Source organism: Lutra lutra, chromosome 2, assembly GCF_902655055.1.
Source record: "Lutra lutra chromosome 2, mLutLut1.2, whole genome shotgun sequence".
In the NCBI taxonomy this organism is placed as follows: Eukaryota; Metazoa; Chordata; class Mammalia; order Carnivora; family Mustelidae; genus Lutra; species Lutra lutra.
In genome coordinates this window covers 69735489-69753044 of record NC_062279.1, presented here as the reverse complement: position 1 = coordinate 69753044, position 17556 = coordinate 69735489, and the positions used below count along the sequence as shown (strand labels likewise).

General features: G+C 37.0%; 1 protein-coding gene across 5 annotated transcripts in view; it reads left to right on the top strand.

The window, feature by feature from the left end:
- Positions 1-13459, top strand: part of CLCN3 (chloride voltage-gated channel 3) — a 102281-nt gene extending 88822 nt beyond the window's left edge. For 3 of the 5 annotated variants that reach the window (XM_047717698.1, XM_047717701.1, XM_047717699.1), the window contains 3 exons: positions 3758-3974; positions 8681-8756; positions 10477-13459. In XM_047717698.1, coding sequence (XP_047573654.1) covers positions 3758-3974; positions 8681-8756; positions 10477-10635 — 452 coding nt within the window. In that variant the 3' untranslated portion in view covers positions 10636-13459. The remainder of the gene's footprint in view (positions 1-3757; positions 3975-8680; positions 8757-10476) is intronic. The other 2 variants (XM_047717700.1, XM_047717702.1) reach the window with 1 other exon arrangement.
- The last annotated feature ends 4097 nt before the right edge of the window (positions 13460-17556 follow it).

Here is a 17556-nt window from a genome sequence, read left to right as displayed (position 1 = left end):
TATTTTTGAATGAGAAAAATAGGCCTGTACATGAAGTTTTGTATATATGTGTAACATATAAACTATGTAGTTATATGTGTTTATACAAAATATTTTATGAAAGACAAAAAAATGCTTGAGAAACAGGTAAACTGTATGCCATATCCAGAGATGGAAAAACTCCAGATTTTAAAAGTACAGTTTTCCCATAATTTATAAACTCTGCATTTGTATGTCATTTCATTATTTAAAAATTTTAGATTACTTATAGATGGCACATTCACATAGTTCAAATCAAGAAGATTAAAATTATACAGTGACAAATGTCTCTCACCCATGACCTCATAGTTATCAGTTTAACTCTCTACAGGCAGCCATCTCTGGTTTCTTATGTATTCTGTAGATACTATTCTATACTTCTATAAGTAAGTATATATATTTTTTTCTTTTTAACAAATTGTCATGCTATCTAATATGTGGTGTTGTGTACTTTGTTTTTTGTTTTTTTTCACTAGACAATGTTTTCTTGGACATCTTCCCAGTGACTTTCTTCATTTTCTTCTTTTAAAGCTACACAATATTCCATTAAGTGGGCATACCATGGGATACCTAATGATTTCTAAAATCAGTTCCTCACTGATGGACATTCAAGATGTTTCCAATTTTCTGCTGTTACAGAGATAGCTCCCTGTTATATTTGATTATCTCACATATTCAATATTCTGCCTATGTGCAAATGTACAAAAATTACTGGAAGTGGAATTATTGGATCAGAGAGTAGGTGCATTTGTAATGTTGTAAGATATTTTCTCATCACACCAGGTAGTAATTATACCCTGTACTCGCACCAGCAGTGAATGACAGTTTAACTATGTTAAAGTTTAGTTCAAATGGAGAGACATTTTTCCTGCATTTTTATGTCAAGATTAAAAGTGAGGCCAAATGTTTTATAGATTTGTTTAAAATGAAGCATATTTAACAAAATGTGAATTGAATCGTCTTTTCTATTTTCCAACTTAAGGTATAAAAAGTACACTTGTTCGTTTCTATTTATGTAATACCCATAAGTTTTACAGGGGGACTCTTAGTGTATGAAAACCTAAATATCATTTACATATTGAACACAATAGAAGGTACATGGCACAGTGACAGGCTGCTCCCCTATTTGTACTTTTCTCCTATCCCCTCAAGACTTTTTGTTCCGAATAAACCTTTAGTGTGCGTACTGAGGAGAGCTAATTTGTTAAAGGTTTCCCTTTCCATAGCAACATTTAGAAACCTTAAAATGAGTTTATAAAATAATATGCATTGCCAGTAAGTGGACTTGTCTTTTGTTTATCTCTTTGTAGTAGCTAAAGTAAACTTTATAACTGCTTGGTTAGTTGAGATACCATTTTACAGATTTAGAGATTTTTTTGCTTTCTAAGATTACTACAAGTGATGAAAGACTTCTAGATCCATGGGGAATGCTTTTGCAGTCTGTCATTATCAGGTTTTATATAGTCAAAATGAAGGGGACAGCCTGTGTGTCTTCCTTTGTTGATAAGTTGTGAGAAGTTAAGCCCTTGAGAGTGTATTAACATGAACAAGAATAATAAAACATAAAACTTCAGGGGGAGAAAGGTGATCACGTTCAGACATTTTATGTTTAACATTATGTTAGAAAAGAACCATTTCCATTCCCCTGGAAGTGTAACTCTATTTTGCATGCATACTTTAAAAAAAAAAAAAATGCCTGAATTGTATCAGAAAATGAAAACTATTATGATATTTTCTGCTTTAAAAGCCTTTGAATAAATGGCATTATTTTTTATCAAACAAAGCAAAACAATCCTAGCAGATGTCCTGGCCACTTTGTAAGTACTCAATAAATGATGCCTGTTAAAATAGTTACTGTATTCATGTAGAGGACAGATTTAAGTCAGACTGTGTGTTCACTAGCCTTGTCCCTTGTATATCAAAGGAAGATTACAATAAGCAAATAAATAAGGTTAATAACTTTTTCTAAAAATTTCTGAAACTTCTATCATTATGATAGAATATCTGAAAAATATCTGAAACTTCTATCACAATGTTTATTTAAACAGTCTCAGCATATTTTCATTGATGGTATAATATTTATTTTAAAGTAAGTGTGATGAGTAGGGTTGGTTTTAACTTAGCATCTGTCCTGCTAACAGTATTTATACTCCACCATTCATAGGTCATTAGCCAGATGCTTTTGTGAGTTAAGAAAACTTAAGGAACATTTTTTTTTTTAAGATTTTATTTATTTGACAGAGATCACAAGTAGGCAGAGAGGCAGGCAGAGAGAGAGGTGGGGAAGCAGGCTCCCTGCTGAGCAGAGAGCCTGATGCGGGGCTCAATCCCAGGACCCTGGGATCATGACCTGAGCCGAAGGCAGAGGCTTTAACCCACTGAGCCACCCAGGCACCCCAAGGAACATCTTAAAAGAATCACTTATATCACTTGCCAGTAGGCTTTCTTCTTTTCTATGCCTTTATCATGCTTTTGAAGTGGTTTAGTAAGTAGTAATTAGAACTTCACTTAGTGCCTTCCTACCTGAATGTGTTCCAGCACAAGTTAAATAAGGCTTTAGAGGTCAGGAGGAGCATAAAGAACCGCAGTGTTTGTTTATAAGCTGCATATGTTTATCTGCTCAGTCTAGGACTGATGCTTATTATTTTGGCTTAAATATTTTTGTAACAAAATTCATGTTTAAAATATGTTCAATATAGGAAAAACAGATTTGTGAACACAGTTTTGAATACATACAAACTCAAAACACAAACATAGAGCTATTTATTTTTGTATTCTCTCCATTTCATGGGTTTCCTTTCTCTTCCTGTGGTCTCTGTTCTGCAGTTTTTTGCATTTTTACCGCTTCTTGTCTAGCACTGTCAAAGGTCGGAGTGTGGAAGTTGGCAGCAAACAGAAGCACTTGAAGCAGAGCGCACTGAGAGGGGAACTTAACAGAGACTTTACAGACAAAACTTGAAAAATAAGTCTGTGTCCATCATGTGCATAGTGGTAGTTTCAACCCACCTATTAATGCTCATGACTCACTTAGAAAATTGAACTTTAACATTAGAGAAAGAACTAGCTAATTCACAGGGGTGGAGTATATACAACATAGTCAAATCAGGAACATAACTGTCTGTAGTCCCACCTTTAGGATAAGTGACATTTAGCCTGGGCAGCTGTCATTTGATGATGGATTCCTATAACCATGCTCTAATTTGTGCAGGTTTTCAAAAACCATATTTCACACCTGCTTCCTTGTCCTTCAGAGTTAGGAAATAGCTTCAGCCCCAGAAAAGAAAATTGGTAGATCATAAATATTTTACTTACATGAAGATGATTTGCTCTTGGTGTATTCTTTTTTTTTTTTTTTTTTAAGATTTTATTTATTTATTTGACAGAGGTCACAAGTAGGCAGAGTCAGACGGGGCGGGGGGGGGAGGGGGAAGCAGGCTCCCTGACGAGCAGAGAGCCCGATGTGGGGCTCGATCCCAGGACCCTGAGATCAAGGCCCAAGCTGAAGGAGAGGCTTAACCACTGAGCTACCCAGGCGCCCCTGTTCTTGGTGTATTCTAATCCTGTCCAATATAAGAAATTACTGTATCAGTTTTCACTGGATTCCTTTCTTGGTTAAGAAGGTAGGAAAAAAATGAAGGGACCAGAAGTCATGGGATACATTTGTTTATTTTTTCAAGTCTCCAGTAAGCAGATTCCCCTTAACACAAATTAACGTTGGGTCTTCTCTCTCTCTCTTCAGAAAGTGCCAGGAAGAAACAAGAAGGCATTGTGGGCAGTTCCCGCGTGTGTTTTGCACAGCACACCCCGTCTCTTCCAGCGGAAAGCCCTCGGCCCCTGAAGCTTCGGAGCATCCTTGACATGAGCCCTTTCACCGTGACCGATCACACCCCGATGGAGATTGTGGTGGATATTTTCCGAAAGCTGGGCCTGAGGCAGTGCCTTGTAACTCACAATGGGTAAGTCTGGTGAAAGAAACCCGTTTGCTTCACAGAATTTATGACACTTTTTAGTGGAATTCATATTCAGTTCTTAGGGGAGAGTTTAAGTCAGCTTCCAGGTGGGAAAATATGTCTTTTTAGTGTGGTTATACATACAGGATCAGTATTGATCAGACTGGCACCAAGAATAAAAAGGCGTCAACTGGCAGATCTTTGCCAGAATGTAGAGTAGCATTTGTCAGGACCACTTCAGAGGTGGCAAAGAGGAAGAGTGGACCTGATCTCTGTGGAGCAGAGAAAAAAACCCCCATGTTTCCATTTTGTACGTATTTCATTCTTTGAATTTAACGTTCTAGTTCAATAATAACTTTCTAGATATTTTTGCCATTTACTATTTCAGCCATTATTTTTTTTACCATGTATAGTTAAATGAAATCTGTAAGTTAGCTAAAATCCTCCTTTAGCAAATGCTTTTTATTTCCCCTTTTCTACCTTTTCCATCCACACATCTTTCATATAAACTCCTTATGATAAAACTCATATATTTAAAATGTATAAATTGGTTAATTTATTTTTCTGTCCTTCACACATGAATACCAGTGTTTCTCTAGGATAGGACTATAGAAAAGTTTTGTTTGGCAGATGTCCCAGGGACAAAGTGGAGATGTGATACACAGTATGCCTCAGCAGCTGTACTCCTGCTTCATTGCCTCTGCTCCCCTCTGTCTCTGCCCCTGGGATCGGATTCCCCACCCATTCTCTCTCTAGTCCCCTTCATGTCCATTATACTGCTATTCCTTGTTGAAATACTTAAGAACATTGTTTTATCTGAAGGCTGAAGACAGAAAGGCTGAAAATGAGAAACAAAGGGTATTCTTGATTGTGCATAAATTAAATGGTTTAGCCCTGCCCTGCCTGAAGCTGGTTGAAATACTAAACACTTGGAGAATCACAGCGGGTTTTTAAAAAAAAAACATTTTGTTCAAGACATGTGAGTGATGAAACACATGACCCCTGTCTAAAGAAAGGAGGAAAAAAGAAAAAAAAAAAAAGGGAAGGAAATTTGTTTATTGAGTACCTTCTTCAGGTTTCTCAGTTAACTTTGTAGTACCTTTGCAGAGTAGGTGTTAGCATCCCTACTTGACAGGTAATAATTGCAGCTCGGAGGGGTTTAATAACATGCCTAGTCATGTGGATACTGAGTCATCGATCTGAGAATCAAGTGTCTTTCCAGTTTTAGAGCCCAATCTCTTGCTACTGTTTTTACACTGTTACTGACTTATAGAATATATCTTCTTTTTTTGTGATTCCTTAAACTTCTACCATTTTCTTGAACAATATATTGTGCCATATTGGGTTAAGAATAGAAATATAGAGAATTAGATCCATGTTTTTAGTGTTTTCACTGTGCTAACCAATTAGAATAACTCTAAATAATGTGAAATAAATTATTAAAGGTATAAAATCCTTGATGAAAGCCAGGAAGTTTGGAATTATTAAATATCACACATACTAACTGGTAAAGAGATACATGTAATTAAAAAAAACAAAACCTATTTTCTTTTAATGTTAAGTAGAAAAATAATAGTTTCCAAACTTCATTGTTTGAAAACTTAGTACATGTTAAATGGAGTAACTTTTTATGAAGTTATGTGGGTTTTAGGGCCCTTTTAATTATAAATGGCTCAGTTAGAAGCTAAACTGAGTTTTTATAATTTTTACTTGCTTTGAGTTATTCTCTGTGCCTGGCATGGTTTGCCCTTCTGTATGCTAACAAATATAAATGTCACTCTAGTTATGATTACCTCTGATCACAAACCTGTGTGGGTCAATTACTGTATTTCACTTTGCTGACAAATTTCCAGATTTTCAACAGCACAGATATTAGAAAGGAAAATATTTTTTAGAAAGTGTAAAAATAACAAAATGTGGGAGAAGAGGAGGATAGCTGATTAAAATCTTACCTCATACTGCCTGTTTATAAGAAAGCTTGTGGGGGGGGTAGCTTTTTCTAAAGGAATATGTTTAATTGCCTTGATTATTAAATTTTTCTTACTTCTGTCCTTCAAGGAAAATAAATTGGTATATATAGAAAGAAAAGAGATCATTTGTGATGGTAGCTCTTGGGTCTTTATTTTCTTGGAAGTATGTAAGGAAGTAAAGTGTTTTTATTCTTTCTTGAAGTTAAATGACTTGGAAATTAGAAAAGAAGCCATTTCTAATAGTTTTTAGTGGAGAGTGTGAAATTCTGGATACCTGTCAGCATCTTCTAATTCATAGTGGGTCCTTAGAGGTGGAAAATAACTATTTGGGGGAAGAGACACAACAAGTCCAGAGTGTTAGGTGCAAGGAGAAAATGAGAATGAGGAGATGAGGGAGAAAGTGTGTCTGTAAATTTTAAAGATGTCAGTTGTAGATTTCCCATGTTTTATATTTTAATTAGCAGAATTTCTCAAAATCTTTTTAGTCCTTTTTTTTAAAAAAAGATTTTATTTATTAATTTGTCAGAGAGCACAGAAGCAGGGGGAGAGCAGCAGAGGGAGAGGGAGAAGCAAATTCCCCACTGAGCAGGGAGCCTGATGCGGGGCTGGATCCCAGGAACCTGAGATGATGACCTGAGCAGAAGTCAGATGTTTAACCTGAGCCACCCAGGTGTCTCCAAATCTTTTTATCAGGAACTTAATAGGCATTGCTCAAAAAGAGTTTTGTGATCATGTAAGTTTGGAAAGTATTGGATTAAATACAATTGAGGTTTCTCTGTTGTGGAATGTCTCAAAACTTATAAAATGTTGATACTATTTGAGTCACAGGGCCGATAGGAAACATAGTTTTCCAAACTTGTTTGAACATGCAGCCTTTTATTTTATTTTTGTTTTTAATTTATTTTTTAATGGAGGAAAGAGGACAGAAGAATTCTTGGGACTGGTGTTTTCGGAACATATTTTGGAAAGATGTTGGGTCATGCTCTGTTAACTCTTAAATCATTGCTTGTTAGCCGCCCAAGGAAACAGCAGATTATTCTTTATATAAGTTACATTTTGCATTGATTTTCTTTGTATTTCCTGCAATTAATAAAGCACTGAACTTGGCCTTATTTTTCTCAAATCACTTTTCTCCATAGGAAGTACATTATTTCCTCCTTTTAATAGGATCATTACTTTGTTATATAGAGATTACTTTATAAATCTCCAAATTTGCCACGTGGTTCTTAATCAATCTGTAACTCTCCTCATTTTGTATCTTGTGATTTGGTAGAGCTTACTAATATACTAACTGAAGTAATCATTGTATATATAATTGGAAAGAAAAGAATGAGTAAGAATTAAACTGGAATTATTTGTTAAGGTTTTTCACATTTCCAGACTCCCAACTATAAATTAAAGTGAGTTGATGGTTTTTTTATTGTTTCTGTCACACTGAGAAGAACATCCATTGAGTGATTAAGTACTTAGTTTATGTATGCATTTTTTCTTTTATAAGTGCATTTTCTGAGCCTTTTTGGAGGGAGAACTTGTTCGTATCCTCTGACAGCTTTTCAATTTATCTTGTTCTTAAGGATCAGTACATTATTTTAAATAATGAGAAAACATTAGCAGAGAACCTGTTTCTACCTTTGCCAATGCCTGCCCTCCCTGCTTTCCTACCCCCACACCCAGGCATCATCCTTAATAACTGTTTTATAACTGACGAGATCTGTAGGCCTTGACTACTCTTTAAGTGAAGCCCCCTGGTGACATTCTTTAAGAAGTCAGAATGTTCAAAGGCAGTTGAATAGTAAAGTTGACTTAACTAGATCACCAAGGAAATGTCCAATACCCTGAAGGGCATTCTTGATGGACTTCCAGAATTGAAGATTAAGGCTTTTTAAAGTCTTTGACATTCATTATTTTTGTTGCTATAATATTGTAGTTGAATTCTTCCATTATAAAACCAGTAACCAGGATTTTGTTCTAATAAATCTGATTATTTTCAAGTATCCTTGTGAGAATTTATGTCCCTCATTTTGCTTGATATTATAATAGTGATAGGTTAAGTGAGAAGTAATCATTTAGAAAAAAATGCATAATGTAAAAGTCATTTTGACCTCTACTCATAAATATATCTTATTAGCTTATTTTAAGGAGTAGCTTTCAGTAGGTCCTAAAAAAACTAGGGGATGTGTGTACTGGTTGGCATTATTTATTTAAGTGCACATTGCCTTTCATTTTAATCCCAAGTAGTCGTAAAACCCATGGGATTTCTTAAGTCTCCTCAGAGGCAATTGAGACTAAGCTTTCTTTCTACCTTTACACTGCTGAGGTAGATCCAAATAATAGTGGCAGCATCGCGACATTTTAGAAATTAGAAAAATACTTTCCCCTAATGAAGGAACACTGAAAATGAAGCTAAGTTTTAGAGATTTATAGCTGTGTATTAATAGTGTTTCTTTTGCACTTTTCTTTATAGTCATTTTCATTGCAAACTTTTATGATTTTGATTTTTAATTTAAAAAGGAAAACAACTTACCAGTATTTAGAAATAGTATCATGTCTCTTATGAAACTCAGTAGAAGTTATGCAAATGGGACCTGGGATTTCAAATCATTTTTGTTTTTAGTTTTCTAAAGTTCATTAAAAGCATTCTTATGGTTCATGTTTTTTTTTTCTCATTCTTTATCATTATGATTGGAACCTCTTTTAATTTAATTTCTCACACAGTTATTAGCATAACATGATCTGTTTCAGGATTGTCTTGGGGATCATCACAAAGAAGAACATATTAGAGCATCTCGAGCAACTAAAGCAGCACGTCGAACCCTTGGTGATTAGATATATCAGATCTCCTCATTAGACACCTTAGAAGTCAGGAAGCATGAAACTTGTGAACTGTTCAGTTCTGTCTGTCCCAGATTATCTGCTGGATAAAAAGATCCTATATGCTGCCAATTACATTTATATCTCATAAACTATGTCTGCAAGATTAATTTAGATATTTGTAAGATTCCATTCACAGGAAGTTAGCAGAAGTTAATGTCTCTCATCAAAATCATTGGTTGCAATTTAAGAACTGTAAACAATTTGTTAGTTAAATGAGTAAATATTATTGGACGTTCTTAAAGTAAACACAAGTCTGTCTACCTTAGCGGATACACCCATCTCAGAAGGTGCTTGACTGGTTAAAAATGTCTACGCCCGCCCCCCAAAAAACCCTCCTCCTTTTTTATGTTTCCTAATCTTGTGGTAGTCTTGTGGTAAATCTAAGCTCACAAATGATTTTAACTGAGCTTAGCAATGTTAGAATTGCCGAATGTTCAACATATTTTTTATGGGCACACTAACTAGTGCGTAATGTTGTATATATTTGTGATCATAGCATTAGTTCCTTTTCTGCTACACCTTGCATACCTTCACAGTCAAGAATGTGTGTCCTGCTGTTTCATTGGTGAACTGTACCTAGATTATGTGTGTGCCCCTTTTGTATGATGTTTCCAGAATGCTGTGAGCAGCTTTTGGGGTCAGATGCATTTGTTTTAACTGGCTTTATGTCCTAGTGGTTTCATGACTAAAGATAAATTTTGAATTACCTTACCTCATAACCTAAAAATTGTCTGGCTTTAGCAATTAATGCCTGAAATTATTTTGCCCTGCAATTGTCATACCTATATAAAACCTGTCCCAGTTTGCTTAAGTACACAACTGATTATGTATTCCTGTTGTATGCTAATATTTCACAAGTGTTTCATGCATCCTTTTTTAAAAAACTACTAACCAGAATAAGTAGCTACTCATTCATTCTGCTTTCTGCTTCACCTATAATAATCTTTTAGGATTGCTTCTTGATTTTTCACCTCTCTTTTACTGTAAGCATTAACAACCAAGACTTTCATAAAAGCACCGTATTTAACTTTTCCGGCCAAAATCAAAAGAGGAAAACATTGATGAGTGTACCAGAAACTTGGGTTGTTTTCTAGATTTATTCTTGGGGCTCTGAAGTTTGGGATTGGAGTTCTTTGTTGACTATTTTATCTCAATTGTATGTGCTTTCATGAAGATTCTGCATACAACTGGGCAATCCTTAAGTTATTTTTTTGAAGTTGGTTACGTTTGGTTTTAAAAAAATGGAATATTGAGGAGATTTGGTCATCCGACATATTACTGCTTTCTTAGCGTCATGGCAATGAATTTTCCTTCTCAAATGGGATCAGTATCATTTCTTGTTCACACATCCTCCCATTTTTTTTTTTTTTTTACTTTTTTTGTTGGCATACATGAATCAAAGTACCTCTATTTCAATGAGGCATGCAGTCCTCAGAGTCTTGGTGGAAAGGACATTGTACTGTTAGTGACCATGATACTTTCATATCAAAGGATGGTTGCTGGATAATTGAATTATCTTTACCAGTAAAATACTTTTTGAAAATATAAAATCACGGTGCTTGCTTTGCTCTCTTCCTGTCAACAAAAAGGGTTTAGCTATAGAGTTAGCTTTTCTTTTCTTTTCCCTTTTATTTTAATAGCAGTCTTCTGTTTATTGCTTTCAGGCGCCTCCTTGGCATTATAACAAAAAAAGATATCCTCCGTCATATGGCCCAGACGGCAAACCAAGACCCCGCTTCAATAATGTTCAACTGAATTCTATAGATGAAGAGAGAGAGGAAACAGAAGAGGAAGTTCATTTGTTGAATAGCACAACTCTTTAACCTGAGGGAGTCGTCTACTTTTTTTTTGTCCTTTAAAAAAAGAAAGAAAAAAGAATTCTAAAAGCCGGGCTTTTGCCACACGGTTTGCAAACACTGCTGGTGGAATGGAGGATTTGTTTGGGGAGGGAAAGGAGCGACAAGGAAGTGAGTGAGATATTTCCCCCGTCTAACCAAGAGCAGCAAATCATCTCCTGTTGTGCACTGGATGCATTCAGCTGAGGATGTGCCCTGGACCGCGGGCTGGATCGTTGGCGGAGGGGGCACCGCAGCCTTGGAGCACCCGGAGCACCTGGCCTGTTACTCTGATGTCGCACAGACACATTCGCATCCCTGTTTCTGGAGGGATTACTTTGAATTGAGCCATCGATAAGACTGCAAGGTCTTGCCCTTTTGTATCAAAACTGTTCTGTTTAATTCATGAATTATATAGTTAAAGCATTATCTTTCTACATTCCAGAAGAGCTTTCCTTTCTCTCTCTCCCTCTCTCTTTTTTCTTTCTCTCTTGAGCTGTGACAAAGCCTCTTTAAATTGGTGTGCCCTTTTGAAACAGTCCTTTCTCATATTGAGATGTACTGTGATTTTATTGAAGTTTCATCACAAGAAGGGAGTGTTTCTTGTGCCATTAACCATGTAGTTTGTACCATCACCAAATGCTTGGAGCAGTCACATGCACCACAACAAAGGCAAATCGAACAGGTAAAATCTTGAATGAACCGTGAATAGAATCTCTCAGCTTGTGTGCATTGTGGTTCAGAATCAACAACACTGAACGTGACTTGTAAGGATAAAGAGTTTTCTTTTTGTTTTTTTCCTCTCAGACTTTATGGATAATGTGACCTGGTCTTATGCAAATTTTCTATTCTAAAACTACTATAATACACAAGTACTGTTCAGCATAAGGAAACAAAATGCTGCTGCTTTGACAGTAAAGAGAAGGAAGTATTCTGTTTAGCTGTATCTGGTATTAATTGCATGTTTAAACACTGGAATTTTTTTTCTTGAAATTAGATCAGTCATTTTTTTTTTCTTTCTTCAAGATATTTTATTGCTGACACTGAAGAAGAAATGTAATTCATAACTTGCACTAAATGTATATTTCTTTTCTTAAAAATTTACCATTCTTATTTATATTTTTATGGATTAAAATTTATAAAATACAGATCAGTTAATATCGCGCTTAAATAATTTTACCTTTTTAATGTGATTTTTATAGACTAATTCAGACTTAAAAATATGGAGATATGAACAAAGTTTACACTGGGAACAAGGGTTTAAAAAGAGGTTGTGGTTATTTGTTTATGATCCAATGTGTACATAAACCTTTTTCTGATCTTTCACTGCCATCCTCTGGATTATGTCTTCTGACCTGTACATTTTGACTCATTAACTAGAAACTTAAAACACGAGAAATCACTTTGCAGATTAAAACCAAAAGTTAAATAATGTTAACTTAAAAAAATCAAACAACTGAGAACATCAGTTGCAAAGGTAGCAGTTAAAATTTTAATCTGAACATAACCTTTAATCTTGGAGTACATCACATCCGGAAGTGTTCAGTTAATGTTTTGAGTATCCACAGAGCACATTTTTGCAGGATGAGTTGAAAATGTACTGGGGTGTGTTTGGAATTTTTGTTTTTGGAAATGTCTGTCTTAATCATGGTCTTAATTCACTATCAGCAAAAGCAGTTTACTTGAAGGACTGGCCTAAATAATCTGGGCTTATGCATTCTTGGTAATGAATGAATGACCAATTTGGTAATAAATGAGTGTTGCAGACAGACATTTTCTGAAACGTAACTGGCAATGAGCCGTTTTTACATTTTGGAAGTGATTCTTCACTTCCTAGATCTTAAAAATAATATATCTGTAAGATCTTGAAGCTTTATTAGATCATGAAGCCATATTAGAATGACAGTTGAAAGTTGAACAACATTTTAGGAATTTTGTGAAACATTTCTCATTTTGCTATCTGCGTAAAATCAGTATTTTGTCCGAGTTTACTTCCCCCACCCCTTTGGCAGACTTCAAGCTTTCTTAATTACCCCTTCAAAGTTCATTTGGCCATCTGGAGTGAAATCTTTTCTAAATGATACTTCTATATATCTTATCTTCATCTTGTCCTGAGTGTCTCTGCAGTGTGAACTCCTCAGCATTGGCTACTGAATGGCTTGTTTGTCTTGAGTCTTCAAAGGAGAAACCAGCTTCTTTGCAGATAGCTTTGTAACATTAAACGTCACATGGATTTAATTTTCCATATTTCCTTTTTGATTTCATGTCCTTGTTCCATTGCTCATCCTGCTTCACAGACTGACATTTCAGGGTGGATATTCAAGGTAGATATTAATTTTCTTCCTGGTATGTTTCTATCCCTTGATGTGTCTTACTGCTAAAATACAGGAAGAGTGATGTATTTCTAATGCATTTAGTGGTTTTCTTCAGTAATACTACCTGTTCCACTTTTCTTTTTAATATGTTGAGGTGTGTCTGCTTTTCAACCAAATGATGAAATAGTGGAGACCATGAAATATATGTGCCTGGCTAATTGGCAAACTAATTGATGAATATAATAAGTGGAGCGCCTTATTGGAGTACCCTTTTTGAGAAGGTATGATGAGAATGGGCAAGGGTGTCAGCATCTCTTATTAATCATTGTTTTCAGTTTTGGTTCATGAAGAATGCTTAGTTTGTTAATCTGTGATGTTGCCTAGAGCTGTATTTATCTGTTTTTATTTATACTAGTGTAGTAAAGCTGCATATCATTACAGTAAAAATGATTACTGTGATGAGTTAATCAGAAAATCTATTAAAATCTGTATGACAATGTGTGGTTTGGCCTTTAATTATATCTGTAATATCCTCCCACTTCTGCTGCTGCTCTATGCAGTGTAGGCCAATATGCCTGGCACATGCAGCCTCAAAGGGGTGACAAACAGAATGCTTCTCTCAGGTTACAAAGACAGACGAGGGGGTGACAAAGGACTGGATGCTGGATCAAACAGCAGGATATAAACACTACCAGCAATAGTAGAGAGTCTCTGCTTGTCAGTGCAACCTCCAGGTTTACAGAAAGATTTCACACCAGTTTACTTTCAAAAAAGAAAAATTATGCTGTTGGCATGAATTTAAAACATGTCAATGATTTACATGATTTTTTAAAAAGATTTATTTATTTTAGAGAGTGGGAGGGGCAGAGGGAGAGGGAGAGAGAATCTCAAGCAGACTCTGCATTGAGTGTGGAGTCTAACCTGGGGCTCAGGATCCTGAGATTACAACCTACGCCGAAACGCAGACGCTTAACCGACTGTGCCACCCAGGTGCTCCTACATGTTTCTTAAAATATTACTTTGTAGGGGCACCTGGATGTCTCAGTGGGTTAAAGCCTCTGCCTTTGGCTTAGGTCATGATCCCAGGGTCCTGGGATTGAGCCCTGCTCTCTGCTCAGCGGAGAGCCTGTTTCTTCCTTTCTCTCTGCCGGCCTCTCTGCCTACTTGTGATCTCTCTCTCTCTCACATAAATAAGTAAAATCTTTAAAAAATATATTCCTTTGTACATTTGCTAATAGAACTGCCTAAAAGAAGGTGGTAACATTTGAATTCTTAAAAGATTTCAGTAGTCTAATACTAAACTCATAAAAGTAAAGCTATTTGGACCGAAAAGGTAAAGCTATTGGACTAAAAAGTTTGGAATAGATTTTTTTTTTTAATCATTCATTTCATTTGATCATTCACTGAGCTTTTATTGAATACTTACTATGTGATAGGCACTGTGCTGTGTTCCTGAAGCTTACATTCTAGCAGGGACAGAGACATACATGGTATGTCAGATGATGATATGTATCACAAATTAGTTCAGCAGATTTTTTTCTTATTCCTGTGTGCCACACAGTTCTAGGCATACATAAGTCAGGAAAAAATTCCCATTCTAATGGAGAGAAATCAGTAATGGGGATTTTTATAGAGGGTGATGAAAAAGGGCCTCAGCATTAAGGTGACATTTGAGCAGAATCTTAAAGTAAGGGAATGATACAGTTATCTGTGAGGAGAATGTTCTGAGAAGAGGAAGTAGTATGTGCAAACATTCTGAGGGGGGATATACCTGACAGAAGGAATACCAAATAGGTCTCTGTGGCTGGAGTAGGGAGTAGGGTGTAAGAGGAAGAAAGAAGTTAGGAATATAGTCGTTTGACTTTTATTTTGAATAAAATGGGAAGCCAGTGGGGCAGAAAAGTGACATGATCTGATTTAATGTGGTCTCTGGCTGCTTTGTTGGGGATAGACTATAATGGGGAAGGGGTGGAAGGAGGGAGACGCAATTAGAAGGCTCTCGGAATAATCAAGGTAAAATATGATAGAGGCTCAAACCTGCCTGGGGCTGGTGGAGGTCGTTCAAGTGGCTGGACTCTAGACGTTTTGGAGGTTGCATAGACTGGATTTGCTAATGGATCAAATGTGGAGTGGTACAAGAGGAGTAAAGGAGGTTTCCAATGGCCACTGACTGAATTGGGAATGACTTCAGGAAGACTAGATTTGAGGTTGTGTACAGAGGAATTTTGGTTTTAGACATTAAATTTGAAATGACTTTTTGGCTTCAAAGTGGGGCTGTCAATTAGGCAATGAATATACAGAGACTCAGGTTCAGGAGGAAGGTCCAGCCTAAGAGACCTGAAACATCTGGGAGGTATCATCCTGAGCCAGGAGGGGATCACCATGGGATTAAGTGGTAAGAGAAGGTGGGAGCGTTGACATACATGTATACTTAGATTTGAGGTGATGAGGGGCCAGCAAAGAGGGAGGCACCAGTGAGGTAGGGGGAATACTGGTGCCTTTAAGAGAGAGGTGGTCCCCTAAGGTAAGTGAATGTTTCGAGGAGGATCAACTTTTCAGGTGTTGCTGATCCAGTGAAGTAAATGGGGACTGAAAATTGCCTAGTGGGAGATAATGGATAATTTTGACCAAGGCTGGTTCAGCAAGATTGGGCAAAAGTCTGATTGGAGTGCGTTTGACAGAGATTGATGAAAGGAACTGAAGGCAGCAATTTTTTATTTTTTTTTTAGGATTTTATTTATTTGAGAGCATGAGCAGGTGTGGGGAAGGCACGGAAGAGGGAGGGAGAAGCAGACTTCCTGCTGAGCGGGGAGCCCTGGGATCATGACCTAAGCCAAAGGCAGATGCTCAAGCAACTGAGTCACCCAGGCGTCCCCGAAAGGCAGCTATTTCAACTCTTGCTGAGTTTTCTGGAAACTGGATGTGTGAAAGACAGTGTTTTGTTTTAGGATGTAGGATATTACAGCTTTTGTTATTGGTAGGAATTTTTGAGAGGGGAAATTGATTTGAAGAGAGGGAAGAGGTCTTTGAGTAGGGAAGAGGGGATGGCATCTTGGGCACACAGTGGGACATTAAGCAAGTCATACCAATGTGGAAGAGGCAGAGAATATTGGGTAGTTGGTAGTGTGGGGTGAGATCTTGTGGAAGTTACTTTGCTTGTTTTTTACTAGTGAAATAAACTGAGGGCTGGGAGGTATTGTTGCGTGTTTGAGGAAATATGTGGAAGTAGTAGGATTAATGGGCAGTAGTATGACAACCTGAGGTTAAAACAAGACCAGGTGTCATGGTTATTATTTTTTTCCCCAGCCACCTGATACTGAGCGGAAGCAGGAGTAGGCAGCTTTTTATCAGGCTTAAGGTTCTAACGTAAGTACAACTAATGAAGAGGGGGCAGTGGAGTAGATGCGGGGGAGTGATGATAAGGATGGAGAGTGGAACAGAAGGGTGGGTGAAGAGGGAAGCGAGAATGCCGAGTGAGTGAAGAATAGTGAAAAGGGCTGTTAGATCAGTGAATTGGTGTAGGCTATGGTGGGGACTAGAGGAAGAGAGGAAAAGATGGGTGGTGATATTTTGGACAGTAGGATGCTTGAAGCAGATTAGGTTTGCATTATTGTGCTGACAGGGGTCTAGGGTGTGACTTTGGAGTTGATGGCTAATGAGGGGGACCGTCTAGATCAGGGGTCAGCAAATTTTCTTCTGTGGAGTGCCAGATAGTAAATCCTTTAGGCTTTGGGGCCCTAACAATCTACTGCAACTGCTCTGCCAAGCTATAGGCACACATAATATGCAAACGAATGGGTGTGGCTGCTCCTCCATGAAATTTTAATCTACAAAAACAAGGAGGAGTGGGCCAGATTTGGCCCTCAGCCCTAGTTTGTTCACCCTGGTCTAGATACTGAAAAAACTGTGAGGTTTAAGGTATCAGAAGGATCATCTGTGTAGATAGTATCTGTCATTGTGGCGAAGTAGTTTGTAGCACTCTCTTGGATTAAGTTTTATAGCTTTCATTTTTTTTCTTGGGTGTATCTTTCTAGGTAAGTGTTTGAGAGGTCATACAGAAACTCTTATCAAGCTCCAGGAATGAGCTCAGCTAAATTTGAGTAGTGATTCTGTTAAATTCTTATTGGGTTAAGGTACTTCACTTGTGAGTGTAGGCCCCTAGAATGTGTTCTGTGAACAGAAGTAGATAGGCGGCGTGTGGAAGTGACTAGAGCCATTGGATGGCCACATTCCAGGTAGATAAAAATATTCAGCAAACTGGTTTTCAGCAGACTGTGCTTCAGTGAGGGGAAAAAAGAGGTTTGGTATTACCTAAGGATCTTCCTCTTTAATGAAAAATTTCAGTAGTTGGAAGGTCAGTACCTCCTGAAACCTGTTTGCAGCCCTCTGACACAAATTGGGAGTTTGAGACTGGAAATCCACAACTACAGTATCAAGATTATAAGAGCCATATTGGCATTGGTATCCAGTTCAGTCTTGGCTGTTACATGATGCCTAGCTTTTTGAAAATATACATTAATCTTAGGTTTGTATAAGGGTGGATGAAAAGCTGGTCTTTTTTTGTCCCCCTTCACTTCACTTTGCTCCTTGGTAA